Source organism: Chiloscyllium plagiosum, unplaced genomic scaffold (genome assembly GCF_037043375.1).
Source record: "Chiloscyllium plagiosum isolate Xiang-an unplaced genomic scaffold, Cpla_swu_hap1 HiC_scaffold_1, whole genome shotgun sequence".
Classification (NCBI taxonomy): Eukaryota; Metazoa; Chordata; class Chondrichthyes; order Orectolobiformes; family Hemiscylliidae; genus Chiloscyllium; species Chiloscyllium plagiosum.
The window spans coordinates 108,056,895-108,071,153 of NW_028270139.1; the positions used below are offsets into that span (position 1 = coordinate 108,056,895).

General features: G+C 41.2%; 1 protein-coding gene across 1 annotated transcript in view; it reads left to right on the forward strand.

Annotated features, from left to right (window-relative positions):
* The window catches only part of LOC122548373 (atrial natriuretic peptide receptor 2), a 164,724-nt gene that overhangs the window by 135,507 nt on the left and 14,958 nt on the right, over positions 1–14,259 (forward strand). The window contains exons 19-20 of the mRNA XM_043686946.2: positions 7,535–7,709; positions 9,673–9,771. Of these exons, the coding sequence (XP_043542881.2) occupies positions 7,535–7,709; positions 9,673–9,771 (274 nt within the window). The remainder of the gene's footprint in view (positions 1–7,534; positions 7,710–9,672; positions 9,772–14,259) is intronic.

Genomic DNA, 14,259 nt, shown 5'->3' on the forward strand with positions numbered 1-14,259 from the left:
TCTCCCTGTAAATAACTCACTTTTTTTTATTATTTATCAAATTTTATTTTGCTTCGACCATGTTTTCAGACAGTGCATTCCAATTATCAAAATGTTTAAAAAAACTCATCATTCTTCTGCCAATTGCCTCGAACCTGTGACTGTTAGTTATTGACCTTCCTATGACTGGAAACATTTTTCAATTTACAGATGCTGTTTCTTAATGCACTGAAATCTGTATGATTTATGATAGTAATTTTACATCCTTTGTGACTGCCATTCTTGAAGTGGCTTCCTGATGAGCTATATGTCTTTAATCATGCGTAGCAAATTGTATTGGACGAGGTTCCAAGGTAACTGGGTTGAGTCTGATCCAAGAGTCACACCTGAAATTACTTCAATATAAACTGCAACAAGTACAGATGGTAAACAGTTAGAACTGCCTTATCCACACTCTTGGTGATAATACACTTCTCCAGTTGAGTGAACTTCACTTCAGCATGGTGAATCATAAAGGTCTGTTTGCTATCAGAACAGATACAAGAATCATACTGCACAAGAATCAATTTGACCTTGAATCAACCACAAATAAATATTGTTTTCTATAGGGTTAGATCAAAGCCAAGTGGAATGCAGTACAAAATTGCTCAATGTGAAGGTGAACTGATCAGGCATTCACAGTCTTTTATTGGATTCTTGGGATGGCAAGACTGACATACAGAGTACAGCACGAAAACAGACCCTTCAGTCCAACCCGTCCATGCTGACCAGATATCCCAACCCAATCTAGTCTCACCTGCCAGCACCTGGCCTATATCCTTCCAAACCCTTCCTATTCATATATCCATCCAGATGCCCTTTAAATGTTGCAATTGTACTAGCCTCCACCACTTCCTCTGGCAGCTCATTCCATACACATACCAACCTCTGCATGAAAACATTGCCCCTCATGTCTCTTTTATATCTTGCCTCTCTCACCCTAAACCAATGCCCTCTAGTTCTGGACTTCCCCACCCCAAGGAAAAGACTTTGTCTATTTATCCTATCCATGCCCCTCATGATTTTATAAACCTCTATAAGGTCACCCGTCAGCCTCTGACACTCCAGGGAAAACAGCCCCAATCTCTCCCTATAGCTCAAATCCTCCAAGCTAGCAACATCCTTGTAAATCTTTTCTGAACCCTTTCAAGTTTCACAACATCCTTCCATAAGACTATAAGAATTACGAGCGGAAGTAAGGCCATTCAGCCCATTGAGTCCACTCCACCATTTAATCATGGCTGATGGGCATTTGAATTCCACTTATCTGCAATCTCCCCATATCTCTTACGAGATTAAGAATTTATCAATTTCTGCCTTGAAGACATTTAATGTCCCCCTCTCCACTGTGCTCTGTGGCAGTGAATTCCACAGGTCCACCACTGTCTGGCTGAAGAAATGTCTCCTCATTTCCGTTCTAAATTGATCAGGTCTCATTCTAAGATTGTGCCCACGAATCCTAGTATCCCCGCCTGACAGAAACAAATTCACAGCATCCACCCTTTCTAAGCCATGCATTATCTTGTAAGTTTCTATTAGATCTCCCCTCAACCTTCTGAACTCTAATGAATACAATCCCAGGATCTTCAGCCATTCATCGTATGTTAGACCTACCATTCCAGGGATCATCCATGTGAATCTCTGCTGGACACGCTCTAGTGCCAGTATGTCCTTCCTGAGGTGTGCGGCCCAAAACAGGACACAGTATTCTAAATGGGGCCTAACCAGGCCTTTATAAAGTCTCAGTAGCACATCGCTGCTTTTACATTCCAACCTCTTGAGATAAATGGCAACATTACATTTGCTTTCTTAACCACGGACTCAACTTGCAAGTCAACCTTTAAAGAATGCTGTACTAGCACTCCCAGATCCCTTTGTACTTTGGCTTTATGAATTTTCTCACCATTTATAAAATAGTCTATGCCTGGGTTCTTTTTTCCAAAGTGCAAGACCTCGCATTTGTTCACATTGAATTTCATCAGCCATTTCTTGGACCACTCTCCTAAACTGTCTAAATCTTTCTGTAGCCTCCCCACCTCCTCAGAACCACCTGCCTGTCCACCTAACTTCATATCATCGGTGAACTTCGCCAGAGTGCCCCCAGTCTCTTCATCCAGATCATTTATATATAAATTGAGCAGCTATGGCCCCAACACTGAATCCTGTGGGACACCACTTGTCACCAGCTGCCATTCCGAAAAAGAACCTTTTAACCCAATTCTCTGCCTTCTGTCAGACAGCCAATCCTCAATCCATGCCAGTAGCTCACCTCGAACACCATGGGCCCTCACCTTACTCAGCAGCCTCCCATGAGACACCTTATCAAAGGCTTTTTGGAAGTCTAGGTAGATTACATCCACTGGGTTTCCCTGATCTAACCTACTTGTTATCTCTTCAAAGAATTCTAACAGGCTTTTCAGGCACAACCTCCCCTTACTAAATCTATGCTGACTTGTTCTAATCCAACCCTACACTTCCAAGAATTTAGAAATCTCATCCTTAACGATGGGTTCTAGAATTTTACCTATAACCGAGGTTAGGTTAATTGGCCTATAATTTTCATAATTTTGTCTTGATTCTTTCTTGAACAAGGGGGTTACAACAGTGATTTTCCAATCATCTGGGGCTTTCCCTGACTCCAGTGATTTTTGAAAGATCACAACCAATGCCTCCGCTATTTCTTCAGCCACCTCCCTCAGAACTCTAGGGTGTAGCCGATGCGGGCCAGGAGATTTATCAGGTTTTAGACCTTTTAGCTTATCAAGTACTTTCTCCTTTGTAATGGTCACCATACTCAACTCTGCCCCTTGACTCTCCTTAAGTGTTGGGATATTATTCATTTCTTCCTCTGTGAAGACTGACACAAAGTATTTATTAAGTTCTTCAGCTATTTCCTTATCTCCCATCACTAGCCTTCCTGCATCAATTGGTGTGGCTCAATCTCTACTTTTGCTTCTCCTTTGTTTCTTATGTGTTGAAAGAAACTTTTGCTATCATTTCTAATATTACTGGCTAGCTTACCTTCATATTTGATCCTCTCCTTCCTTATTTCTCTGTTTGTTATCCTCTGTTTGTTTTTGTAGTCTTCCCAATCTTCTGATTTCCCAGTGCTCTTGGCCACTTTATAGGCTCTCTGTTTTTCTGTGATACATTTCCTGAGTTATTATGTCTGTCATGGCTGTCTAATTTCCACACTCCCCCCCCCCCCAAAAAAAATGAGTAGATCTCATTGAAACCGAAGCTTCTAACAGGGCTAGACAGAGTAAACACAGGAAGGGTAATAGTCGTGATGACTGGAGAGTTTAGAACCACAGGTCACAGTCTAAGGACATGAGTTCAGGTTAGCATTAGCATTAGGACGGAAATGAGAAGAAAGTTCTTTACCCAGAGAATGGTGAACATATAGAATTCTGCCACAGACCAGCAGATGATCAATAGGAGATTGTGCTGTTTATGTTTCAACTTCCACAGTCTCACCCCACCCCACCCTTCCCCCACAATAACGTTTGATTCCCTTGCCTAAAAATAGTCAATCTAACTCTGCCTTAAAAATATTTAATGACCTTGCCTCCACTGACGTCTGAGGCAGACATTTCCAAAGTTACACAACCCACTGAAGGAAAATTCCACTCATCTTTATCCTAAACAGCTGATCTCTAATTTAAAGCCATGTTCCCTAGCTCAGGACTTACCCATTAGGGTGAACATCCTTTCCACATCCAGTTTGTCAACTCCATTCAGGATCTTATGAAATTCAATGGAACCAACCCTGGCTCTTTTGAACCTCAATAAAAACCAGTCTAATCTTTCCGCGTAAAATACCAAATCACATTCAAGATGTCAATTTAAGAATCCAGCCTGAACAACCTCTGGCACATTTTACATACTTCTTTAAAGAAGGAGACTAAAACTGTATGCAGTATTTGAGGTGTGGTGTCACCATCGGCATGTTTAACTGAAGTATATCAACATTATTTTTATTCTCAATTCTTCTCATAGCAAAGGCTAGCATCCCATTCGCCTTGCTGATTATGTATGCAGTCAAACAATGTGGCACTGGAAACACACAGCAGGTCAGGCAACATACGAGGAGCAGATGAGTTGACGTTTCGGGCATAAGCTGATGAAGTGCTTATGCCCAAAATGTTCACTCTCCCTGCTCCTCGAATGCACCCTGACCTGCTGTGTTTTTCCAGTGCCACACCTTTTGACTCTGACTCTCCAGCATCTGCAGTCTTCACATTCTCTCAGTGATTATGAATTGAACCTGCATACTAATGTTTTGAGACTTATGGACTAGAACTCCTGGATCCATCTGCACCTCAGAATTTGCACCCCCCCCCCCCCCACGCCCCCCACTGACTTTACTTGCTCTTTTCCTTTTTAGATCTCCACAGAAGCTCTTACTGTCTGTTTTTGTATTTGTAATTAGCTTCCTGTTATATTCTACTTTATTAGTTCTAATTAACCATTTAACTGTTCTTTGTATTCTGACCAGTCATTAGAATTCCCACTCACCTTTAAACAGTTATATGCTTTTTCCTTAGGTTTGATGCTTTTCTTAACTTCTTTAATTAACGTAGAATGGTGTGTCTTTCCTTTGGATTTTTTTCTTTATACTAGAAAAGTATTTATTTTGAATATGCTGCAATATTTATTTTAATATCTGCCACTACTTAAAGCAAACAGACAGGTCAGCATTCACATCCACACACTTGCCCTTGTTTAAGCTTAAAATCCTAGGTTTAGACCCACTCTTCTTCTGTTCAAACTAGATGTAAATTTTAATCATATTATGATTCTCAGTAGCTAAATGTCATTACTGAGATTAATAATTAAACCTATTAGATTGCATAATACCAAGTCTAGTGCAGCTACACTCTAGTCAGCTCCATAATATGCGGCTCTAAGAACACTCTATAAACTCTTCATCAAGGCATTATAGCCAATCAGTTTTCTCTCATTTATATATACATTGAAATCATCCATAGGTATTTCTGTCCTGCTAACACAAGCACCTAATATTTCTGCTTGTAGAATTCACCCTTCAGTGTGGTTTTTATTTATATTGGTTCTAGATTACTGCACAACCTTCCCCTTCTATTCCTCACTTCCATCCAAAACTATTCTATGTCCTGACTTTATGAACCAAGGACATCTCTAACTATTGCAAGATTGCTTATGTCTTCATCAAACTCTTTAAAAGCCCAGTAGGACCTCAGGATCCTCCTACTTCTCTCACACCAAAGATACCGTGTTGCGCAGAGTACAATAGACCACTGCAATTGTGGATGGCCTTGCTGAGAGATGCTAAAGGAATGTTCACATCGGTCAAAGCAGCACATTCTCTTTTTGAGTAAGGCTTTGGGTTTTTTTTTGTTGTTGTGGCTCTAGTGGTAAAGTGCCTGCTCTCCTGTTCCATGTTTGCTTGGCTTCCTCACTGAGATCATCCAACAGGGCAAGGTGTGGTTACTTTTGGTCCCCAGGAATCAAGAAACTATGGAACCTGCTAAAGGATGAGCTAGTTATGGTAGCTCCCTGGATACAGCACACACTTGCACTGTTCTTTCACAGCGATCACACATCAACTGCATGACAAAGCTCTGGATGCCCTTCTGATTATCAAATACAGCTGTCTCTTCTGCTGGCATCCTATTTGCTCCATGGGCACTGTCTTCTGAAAATCAGGTAAAGGAAGCAAATCTGACATCGCTCTGGTTGTGATCAGTCTAGTCTGCCTTCAGGTTAATATAGTTGGAAGCTCTCATGAACAAACCTGATGGAGCTGTGGCTGCAGATTGCGAGATCCTATATATACCCAGATGTGAAGAGTGGTAGCATAGAGATCAAGAGATTGGTAATCCAGAACCCTAGGCTAATATTCTGGCGATGTGAATTTGAATCCCACCATGGCAGATAGTGAACTTTGAATACAGTAATGATCTGAAATTTTTAAAAACGCTAACAGACATGTAACCACTGTCAATTGTCATTAAAAGCCCATTTGGGTCATTACAAATGTTTAGGATTGAAAATCTGGCCTTTTATATATGTGACTGCAGCCCCACAGTAATATGGCTGACTCTAACTGCCTTTTGGGCAATTAGGGATGAACAATAAGTGTTACATGGGCAGAAATGTCTGTAACCCATGAATGGTTTTTAATAATGAGGATTGTGTTCAACTTGACAGCTGTAGGCAACAGGTAGCTATCTAACCGACGGGAGATCTTTAGATTTTATATGATGGGATATGACCTTACCTCTCCTGGATATTAATCCAGATCCCTTGGATTGCTACAGGCCCTATATGGTTTATCGAGTATCATCATCACTATGTAACCATCCCTTACCGTGTGGTTGCAAATGTGTGCAGAGCCAGCTAAGTCTCCACTGTTCAGAAAAGCTTACCCTTGGTCTACAGACTCTGCATGAAGGATTTCAACAGCTCTGTGTCTAATCACCCTCTTCTGTCCATTACATATGGCTGACGAGAAGGCAGCAGCAGTAGGTATTGCAGGATGCTATTCATGTCACTGTAGTTGGTGGGCTGGTGCAAGGTATACCTGCTCCTGCAGGCTACATGTTAAAGGAGGTCTCACAGGCAGAAAAGTGAGATTGCTCTCTGGTATATAAAATTTGCATTGAGTTGCTGGCCCTAACAGCATCAGTTCATTCAATCTGAAAGAACTGCACCTTTCTGCATGATTCTTTGTGGCTGACCTTTATATTATTCCATTCCTGATGAAGGGCTTTTGCCCAAAACGTCGATACTCCTCCTCCTCGGATGCTGCCTGACCTGCTGTGCTTTTCCAGCACCGCACTCTCGACTCCATTCTCCAGCATCTGCAGTCCTCACTTTCACCTTTATATTACTCTTGTCAGGACAGTTTCACTTTCCACTGAGTTCCTGCAGCGTACTCACCTTCTCCAACCTGATGAGGTTTAGTCACATGCTCGATGTGTTATTGCAGGTTAAGTTGGTTCTTATTTGCTTTATTTTAACCTGTTGTGCTTTCTCATCCCGAATACTGTAGGACATCCCTGTACGTGGCTGAGAAAGCCCTGACTGCTGACGCTGAGATTATTACACTTTCTGAAGAAAGATTAGATCTATATTTCAGTCGCTTAATATTCCTGGAAAAGGAAAATGAAATTTATTTTGTATTGCTTTGGCAGAAATCTTAAGCTTAATCTTGTGTACTGTGAACCTCCAGAATTTAATGGTCTTGAATTGGAAGTGGCAGTATGAACAATTGCTGTAATCCATTCACGTTATTGATCAAAGAATTCTGCTTATCGTCCAACAAAGTTACATCAGGAAGCCAGAATAGCACCAATTGACTTTCAGAGTTAAAAGTTCGAAATCAAATGTCATGTTGCAACTTAGAGCCCTAATAGAAAATAAGACATCTCCCACCTTAATACCACAATTTCGTCTTTGTATTTCGGACTTCCAGCTTCGGCAGCAATTTGCTTTTGCCCAACTAACAAAGCGTTTGTTCTCTCACCTTCAGGTAGAAACAATCGGAGATGCCTATATGGTTGTATCTGGGCTCCCAGTACGAAATGGTAAACTCCATGCGCGAGAGACTGCCAGAATGTCCTTAGCACTACTGGAAGCAGTGAAATCATTTAAAATACGACACAGACCCAATGACCAGCTGAAGCTGAGAATAGGAATCCACACTGGTAAATTATCTTCACTCAAATTGCGGACTTTTATGTCTTCTTGATGGATTTCATTGGTGTTGATTTGGAGCAGAGGTTCATCTGAAACATTCCAAGGTGTAGGTTCAAATTCTACAGAATTTGTGGCCATAAGTAATATTCTTCTAGAGGGACACTGCTCTATAATGACCAGAAGAATCTCCAGAGTCAGTTTGTGTTCTGAGTTGCTTTAAACAGTATCAGTAGGGGGGAACATTAGAGCAATGTTATATAGGGTAAAGAAAGAGCCCATGCCGCTACCCTGAATATTCACAGGTTAAATCAAAATGGGCATTTCATTGAGATACTATAGGACCACAAACACCACAGAACTCCTTATTCATGAATCAGTGTCTTCAGGAAAGAAAGTAGGCAAAATCTTTTATTTATTAAGATCCTGCATTAAATTAAGCCATTTTTAATTTCAGCCAACTGAAGGCATCTAACAAAAAGGCTGTTGACTCATGAAGGCAGTTTCAGAGTTGGGTCCATTTACTTTATAAATGAAAGGCTTAGAGTAGATATCTTGGAAACTGCAAAAGGAGTTAGGGATCAGACAAATTACTTGAGAAGGAGGTGGGTTGTTGGAATAAAGGGAATATGTAAGCAAAGTGCCAGGTTGAATACTCTGTAGAATGGACTGATGGAACATGTGCCGGATAAGCTTTCACTGCAAGTCTTTTAAAAGAGAACTTTAGCTATTAATAGGAAATTGTTAATTAGCTGGCATAATCAGGGGTCATGGGCTCCTAGCATGGAGCGTTTTTGATTTTTATCTTGGTGGGTGATGTATGTGGTTAAAATGTGCCTGAGTGAGGTGCATTTTATGGGCTTGATCGTCTTTTCTTGGACTTATTTTCAGGTAATCACATGAAATCATAGTAATGAGGCATTCAATTTAATAATCTATAACACAACATTAGCACTTACATGAGTGAGCACAGCATTTTTTCCATTGCCAGCTGCTGTCCTTTCAAAGTCTTTTTTCCTGCTGGTTAGCTACATATACCTGCCAACTGTACATTCAGTCCTTTGCTGGTTCTGCTTTATATCTTTGGTAAACTTCCTATACCCTATTACAATCACTTGAGGTACTTCTGTGCATAAAATCATGCTTCATTTGTATTTTGGAGCATCCTCAACAACACTGGAAGAGCTCTAAAAGCCAGCAAGGGCCAATTATGTTAAAACTGCATGAGCAATGTGAATGGTTTTAGATTACATTACAGTGTGGAAACAGGCCCTTCGGCCTAACAAGTCCACACCGACCCGCCGAAGCGAAACCCACCCATACTCCTACATTTACCCCTTACCTAACACTACGGGCAATTTAGCATGGCCAATTCACCTGACCCTGCACATCTTTTGGACTGTGGGAGGAAACCGGAGCACCCGGAGGAAACCCACGCAGACACGGGGAGAACGTGCAAACTCCACACAGTCAGTCGCCTGAGGCGGGAATTGAACCCGGGTCTCAGGCGCTGTGAGGCAGCAGTGCTAACCACTGTGCCACCGTGCCGCCCACAATTCATGAATCAGTGTATTCAGAATAAAATGGTGTACCCAGTGCAGGAGCAGACAGCAAAACATCTCCTGAATTGACTGTTAAAACCTCCAGAGAAGCACGTGCATTTTTATTTATTGTACTGCATCCAAAGGCAATTCTCCATTTAAAGACAGTATTACAGCATAAATGTGGTGTGAAATTCCACCTGGGGAATGAAGTATGTTTGCATTGCAATGTGAAATCAGGCAAACTGAATCAGAATACATGCGTAATGGATTTAATTGTGAGGAAAGAAAATATTTTTTTTAAATGAGTCCTTGTTTGTCGCTGTTCCAAAAGGATCCAGAGCAAAAGAAAAGTTGAGTATTTTGGAAAACACGTTTTAAATGATTCATAAATAATGAAGAAATGTTTTTCTCTTTTTTCATCTATTATCAGGGCCGGTGTGTGCAGGGGTTGTCGGATTAAAAATGCCACGGTATTGTCTATTTGGAGACACGGTTAATACAGCATCCCGAATGGAATCTACAGGAGAGGGTAAATGTCTGCTTGAAATCACATTTTAAACGATGTTCTCCATTGATAACTATGTACAAACATTGAAAACTCAAAATCCTTTTATAAACAAACTCAGAAATTGCCAAAAAAACTCAACAGGTTTGGCAGCATCTGTGGAGAGCAAGCAAGTTAATGTTTCAGATCCAGTGACATCTGCGGTTCTTTGATGTTTTTATGTTCAAAATCTTTTACAATCACCAAATGGAAGTAAAAGTACACAATAATGAAGTATTAATTGCAGCACCTAAATGTTATCATAAGGAGAGTTCCATTTCATCCAAGTTATTTTTGCGCAGTTCTATTACAACTGCGACATCCTTCCGCTAGAAAGAAGCTTGATCCCAACAAAGATTAAATTCCACTGATCTTTAACTGCATTGATTTTCTCATACAGGAAGAACATACGAAGGTGAATTAATTGAGATTTGGCAAAATATTTAGGAAGACAGAAAGAATCGACAGAGGGAAACGACTTCTATCGATTGGAGAATTTAGAAGTAGAAAAAAAAGCCTAAAAACTAGAGACAGACCTTTCAGAAGTAAAGAAGCACCCATACATGCAAAATGTTGGTACAAGCTTGAAGTTCTCTTCCACAAATAGCAAATGACGCTGGATCAGTTGTTATAAATCTAAGACTAACAGATTTATGTTAACCAAAACAGACATATCTAAACCCCTAGCCAAGGTGTTCCAGTACAACTATAACACTGACATCTACCATACAAGGTGTAAAATTGCCCAGTTACTTCCTGTGCAATCTAACCCAGTGTAGTCCTGCCCTATTAGTCTACAGTCAGCAAAGTGCTGTTTTAACCTAGCTGCGAAGCCTCTCCCGAGGATATGTATCTTGAAGAAGCTCTCCTCTTCTACAAGGATCTCAGTGAGTCTCTCGCTCACTGCAACCCCCAGCCACACCCCTCTCCCATTTATCTCACCACCCCTTCGGTTCACAGCCTCATTCCTAATGCAGAGCTTTTACCTGAAACATTGATTCTCCTGCTCCTTGGACACTACCTGACCTGCTGTGCTTTTCCAGCACCACACTCTCGATTCTAATCTCCAGCATCTGCAGTCCTCACTTTCTCTTTGATGAAACAAGTAGTTGACTAAGCTATAAAAGACACTTACAAAGGAATAGCACAGAATTGTTCTGGGGCAGAAGAAGGTCATTCGGCCTACCATGTCTGCGCTAGCTACTGAAATGGCATTATGATATAGTGCCATCCTCTCACTCTTTCCCCATAACCCTGTACATTATTTCTATTGAATTAATCCTCAATGATCTCTTGAAGGCCTGTATTGAACCTGTCTGCATCACATCCAGTCAGTCCATTCCTGATCCTAAACATTCACTGTGTGAAAAAATGTTTTCTTACATCATATTTGCTTCTTTGGCAAGTCACTTTAAATCTGTGCCCTCTCATTATTGATGCTGTCATGATCAGGAACAGTTTCTCCTTGCCTAATCTGTCCAAGTTTATCATGATGTTGTAAACTTCAATCAAATCTTGTTTAGCCTTGTCTCCAAGGAAAATGGTCCCAGATTTTCAGTCTAGCTTCATAACTGATATATCTCATGCCTGAAAAACATTCTCGTAAATCTCTTCTGCTCTCCCAACATTGCATTCACATCCTATCGAAAGTGTGATGCTAGAACAGTACACAGTACTCCAGCTGAGGTCTAACTGCTGAATAATACAGGTTCAGTATAATCTCCCTGCTCTTGTACTCTGTGGCATTATTCATTTAACCGTAAGATACTGTATGATTTATTCCTGTGCTGTCTTCCTGTCCTTTAAAGGCATCCACACATATATATCCAGGCCTCCCTGCTCAAGCGTTCATTTTAGAGTAGTACTTTTTTAACTGTCTTTCCATGTTCTTTCTACCAAAATGTATCATCCCACACTGCTCCACTTTAATGTATTACCTCATATTCCTCTGCATTTACTTGCTCACTGTTGCTCAGTTTGGGTTCCTGTGGAGTCACTCAACCCTCATTCCAGCTGAAGTCCAAACATGAAAAAAGAGCTATATTCCAGAGATGAGAGTAACTGAAATCAAGGCAGTATTTGACTGAGAATGTCATTAAGGATCCCAAGCAAAACTGGGGTGGAGAGGAATCAGAAGAATGATTCTCCAGTAGTTTAAGTTGTACCTAGCAGATATGATGATTGCTGTTGTTGTTGAATGTCAGTCATCTCAGTATAAGGCGTCTCTGCAGGAATTCCTCAGAGTAATGTCCTGGGTCCAGTCATCTTCAACAGCTTCACCAAAGACCTTCCCTGCAGCATGAGGCCAGACATGGGGCTGTTTGCTGATGATTACATAATCTTCAGCACCATTAACAACTCCTGACCATATTGAAGCAGCCCAAATCAATATACAGCCACTCCAACACAACACCACACAACTTTTATACTTACAGAACTTGACCAGTTCCTGAGTGGTCTCAATTACACGGCCAATTTAATATTCTTCAGCCCAATTCATTTCTCATATCCCATGTTTTTCCAACATTTGCCGACTGTTCATTGTTTCATGTTTGTCTGCATTGCAGAATATTCAATCACTTTTCTCTTATCCTCTGTGGCATCTTCCTTAAAATCATCTACATCATGAAAGTGCTTCCATCCCTAAAATCCTCCTTACTATGCACATAGAGGTATGTCTGAACTTTATAACTGAAAGGCCTGGCTCTATTTTTTAATCAATATTTTCAATTCCTCTTCACGTCATGAAAGCTTCAATCAGCCATTATATTTTGCTTCCTGCAGAAGCAAACCAAGAACAAAGAACAAAGAAAATTTACAGCCCAGGAGCAGGCTCTTCGGCCCTCCAAGCCTGACCCAACCCAAATGTACTATCTAAACCTGTCAGTCAATTCCTAAGCATCTGTATCCCTCTGCTCTCCACCTACCCATGCATCTGTCCAGATGCATCTTAAATGAATCTACTGTGCCTGTCTCTACCACCTCTGCTGGCAACGTGTTCCAAACGCTCACCACCCTCTGTGTAAAGTACTTGCCGCGTGTATTCCCCTTAAACTTTCCTCCTTGACCCTGGGAAAAAGCTTGTCTCTATCTACCCTGTCTATACCCTTCATGATTTTATAAACCTCAATCAGGTCGCCCCTCAATCTCCTTTTCCTATTGAAAATAAACCTAACCTACTCAACTTTTCTTCATAGCTAGCACCTTCCATACCAGGCAACATCCTCGTAAACCTTCTCTGCACCCTTTCCAAAGCATCCATATCCTTTTGGTAATGTGGCGACCAGAACTGTACACTGTATTCTAAATGCGGCCGAACCAATATCTTGTACAATTTTGCCAGCTCTTACACTTAATACCCCATCCAATGAAGGCAAGCATACTATATACCTTCTTGACCACTCTATCCACCTGTGCAGCAACCTTCAGGGTTCAATGCACCTGCATTCCCAGATCTCTCTGCCCATCAACTTTTCCCAAGGCTCTTCTGTTCATTGTATAATTCGCTCTAGAATTAGTCTTGCCTAAATGCACCACCTCACATTTGTCTGGATTGAAAGCCATCTGCCGCTTTTCTGCCCAACTCTCCAGTCTTTCTATATTCTCCTGTATTCTCTGACAGTCCCTTGTGCTTTCTGCTACTCCACCAATCTTCATGTCATCTACAAACTTGCTGATCATACCAACAATACCCTCTTCTAGATCATTTATATATATTACAAACAACAGTGGCCCCAACACTGATCCCTGTGGAACACCACTGGTCACCTTTCTCCATTTCAAAAAACTCCCTTCAACTAATACTCTCTGTCTTCTGTTACTCAACCAGTTCTTTATCCACCTAGCTAGAACACCCTGCACACCATGTGATTTCACTTTTTCCATTAGTCTACCATGTAGATCCTTATCAAACGCCTTACTAAAGTCCATGTATTTGACATCAACAGCCCTTCCTTCATCTATCAATTTGGTCACTTCCTCAAAGAACTCTATTAAGTTCTCCTCTGCACAAAACCATGTTGCCTATCACTGATAAGCCCATTCTTTTCTAAATATAAATAGATCCCATCCCTCAGTATCTTCTCCAGAAACTTTCCCACCACTGACGTCAGGCTCACTGGTCTGTAGTTACCCGGAATATCCCTACTTCCCTTCTTGTACAGGGGGAACAACATGGGCAACCCTCCAGTCCTCCGGCACTTCACCTGTATTTAAGGATGCCACAAAGATATCCACCAGGGCCCCAGCTATTTCCTCTCTCACCTCCCTCAGCAACCTGGGATAGATCCCATCTGCTCCTGGGAATTTGTTCACCTTGATAACCTCTAGCCTACCCAACACATCTTGCCTACTTATGTCAACGTGATCCAGACTAATCAAACTTCTATCTCTAATCTCAACATTCATCATGTCCCTCTCTTCAGTGAACACTGATGCAAAGTAATCATTCAGAATCTCACCCATTCTCTCAGG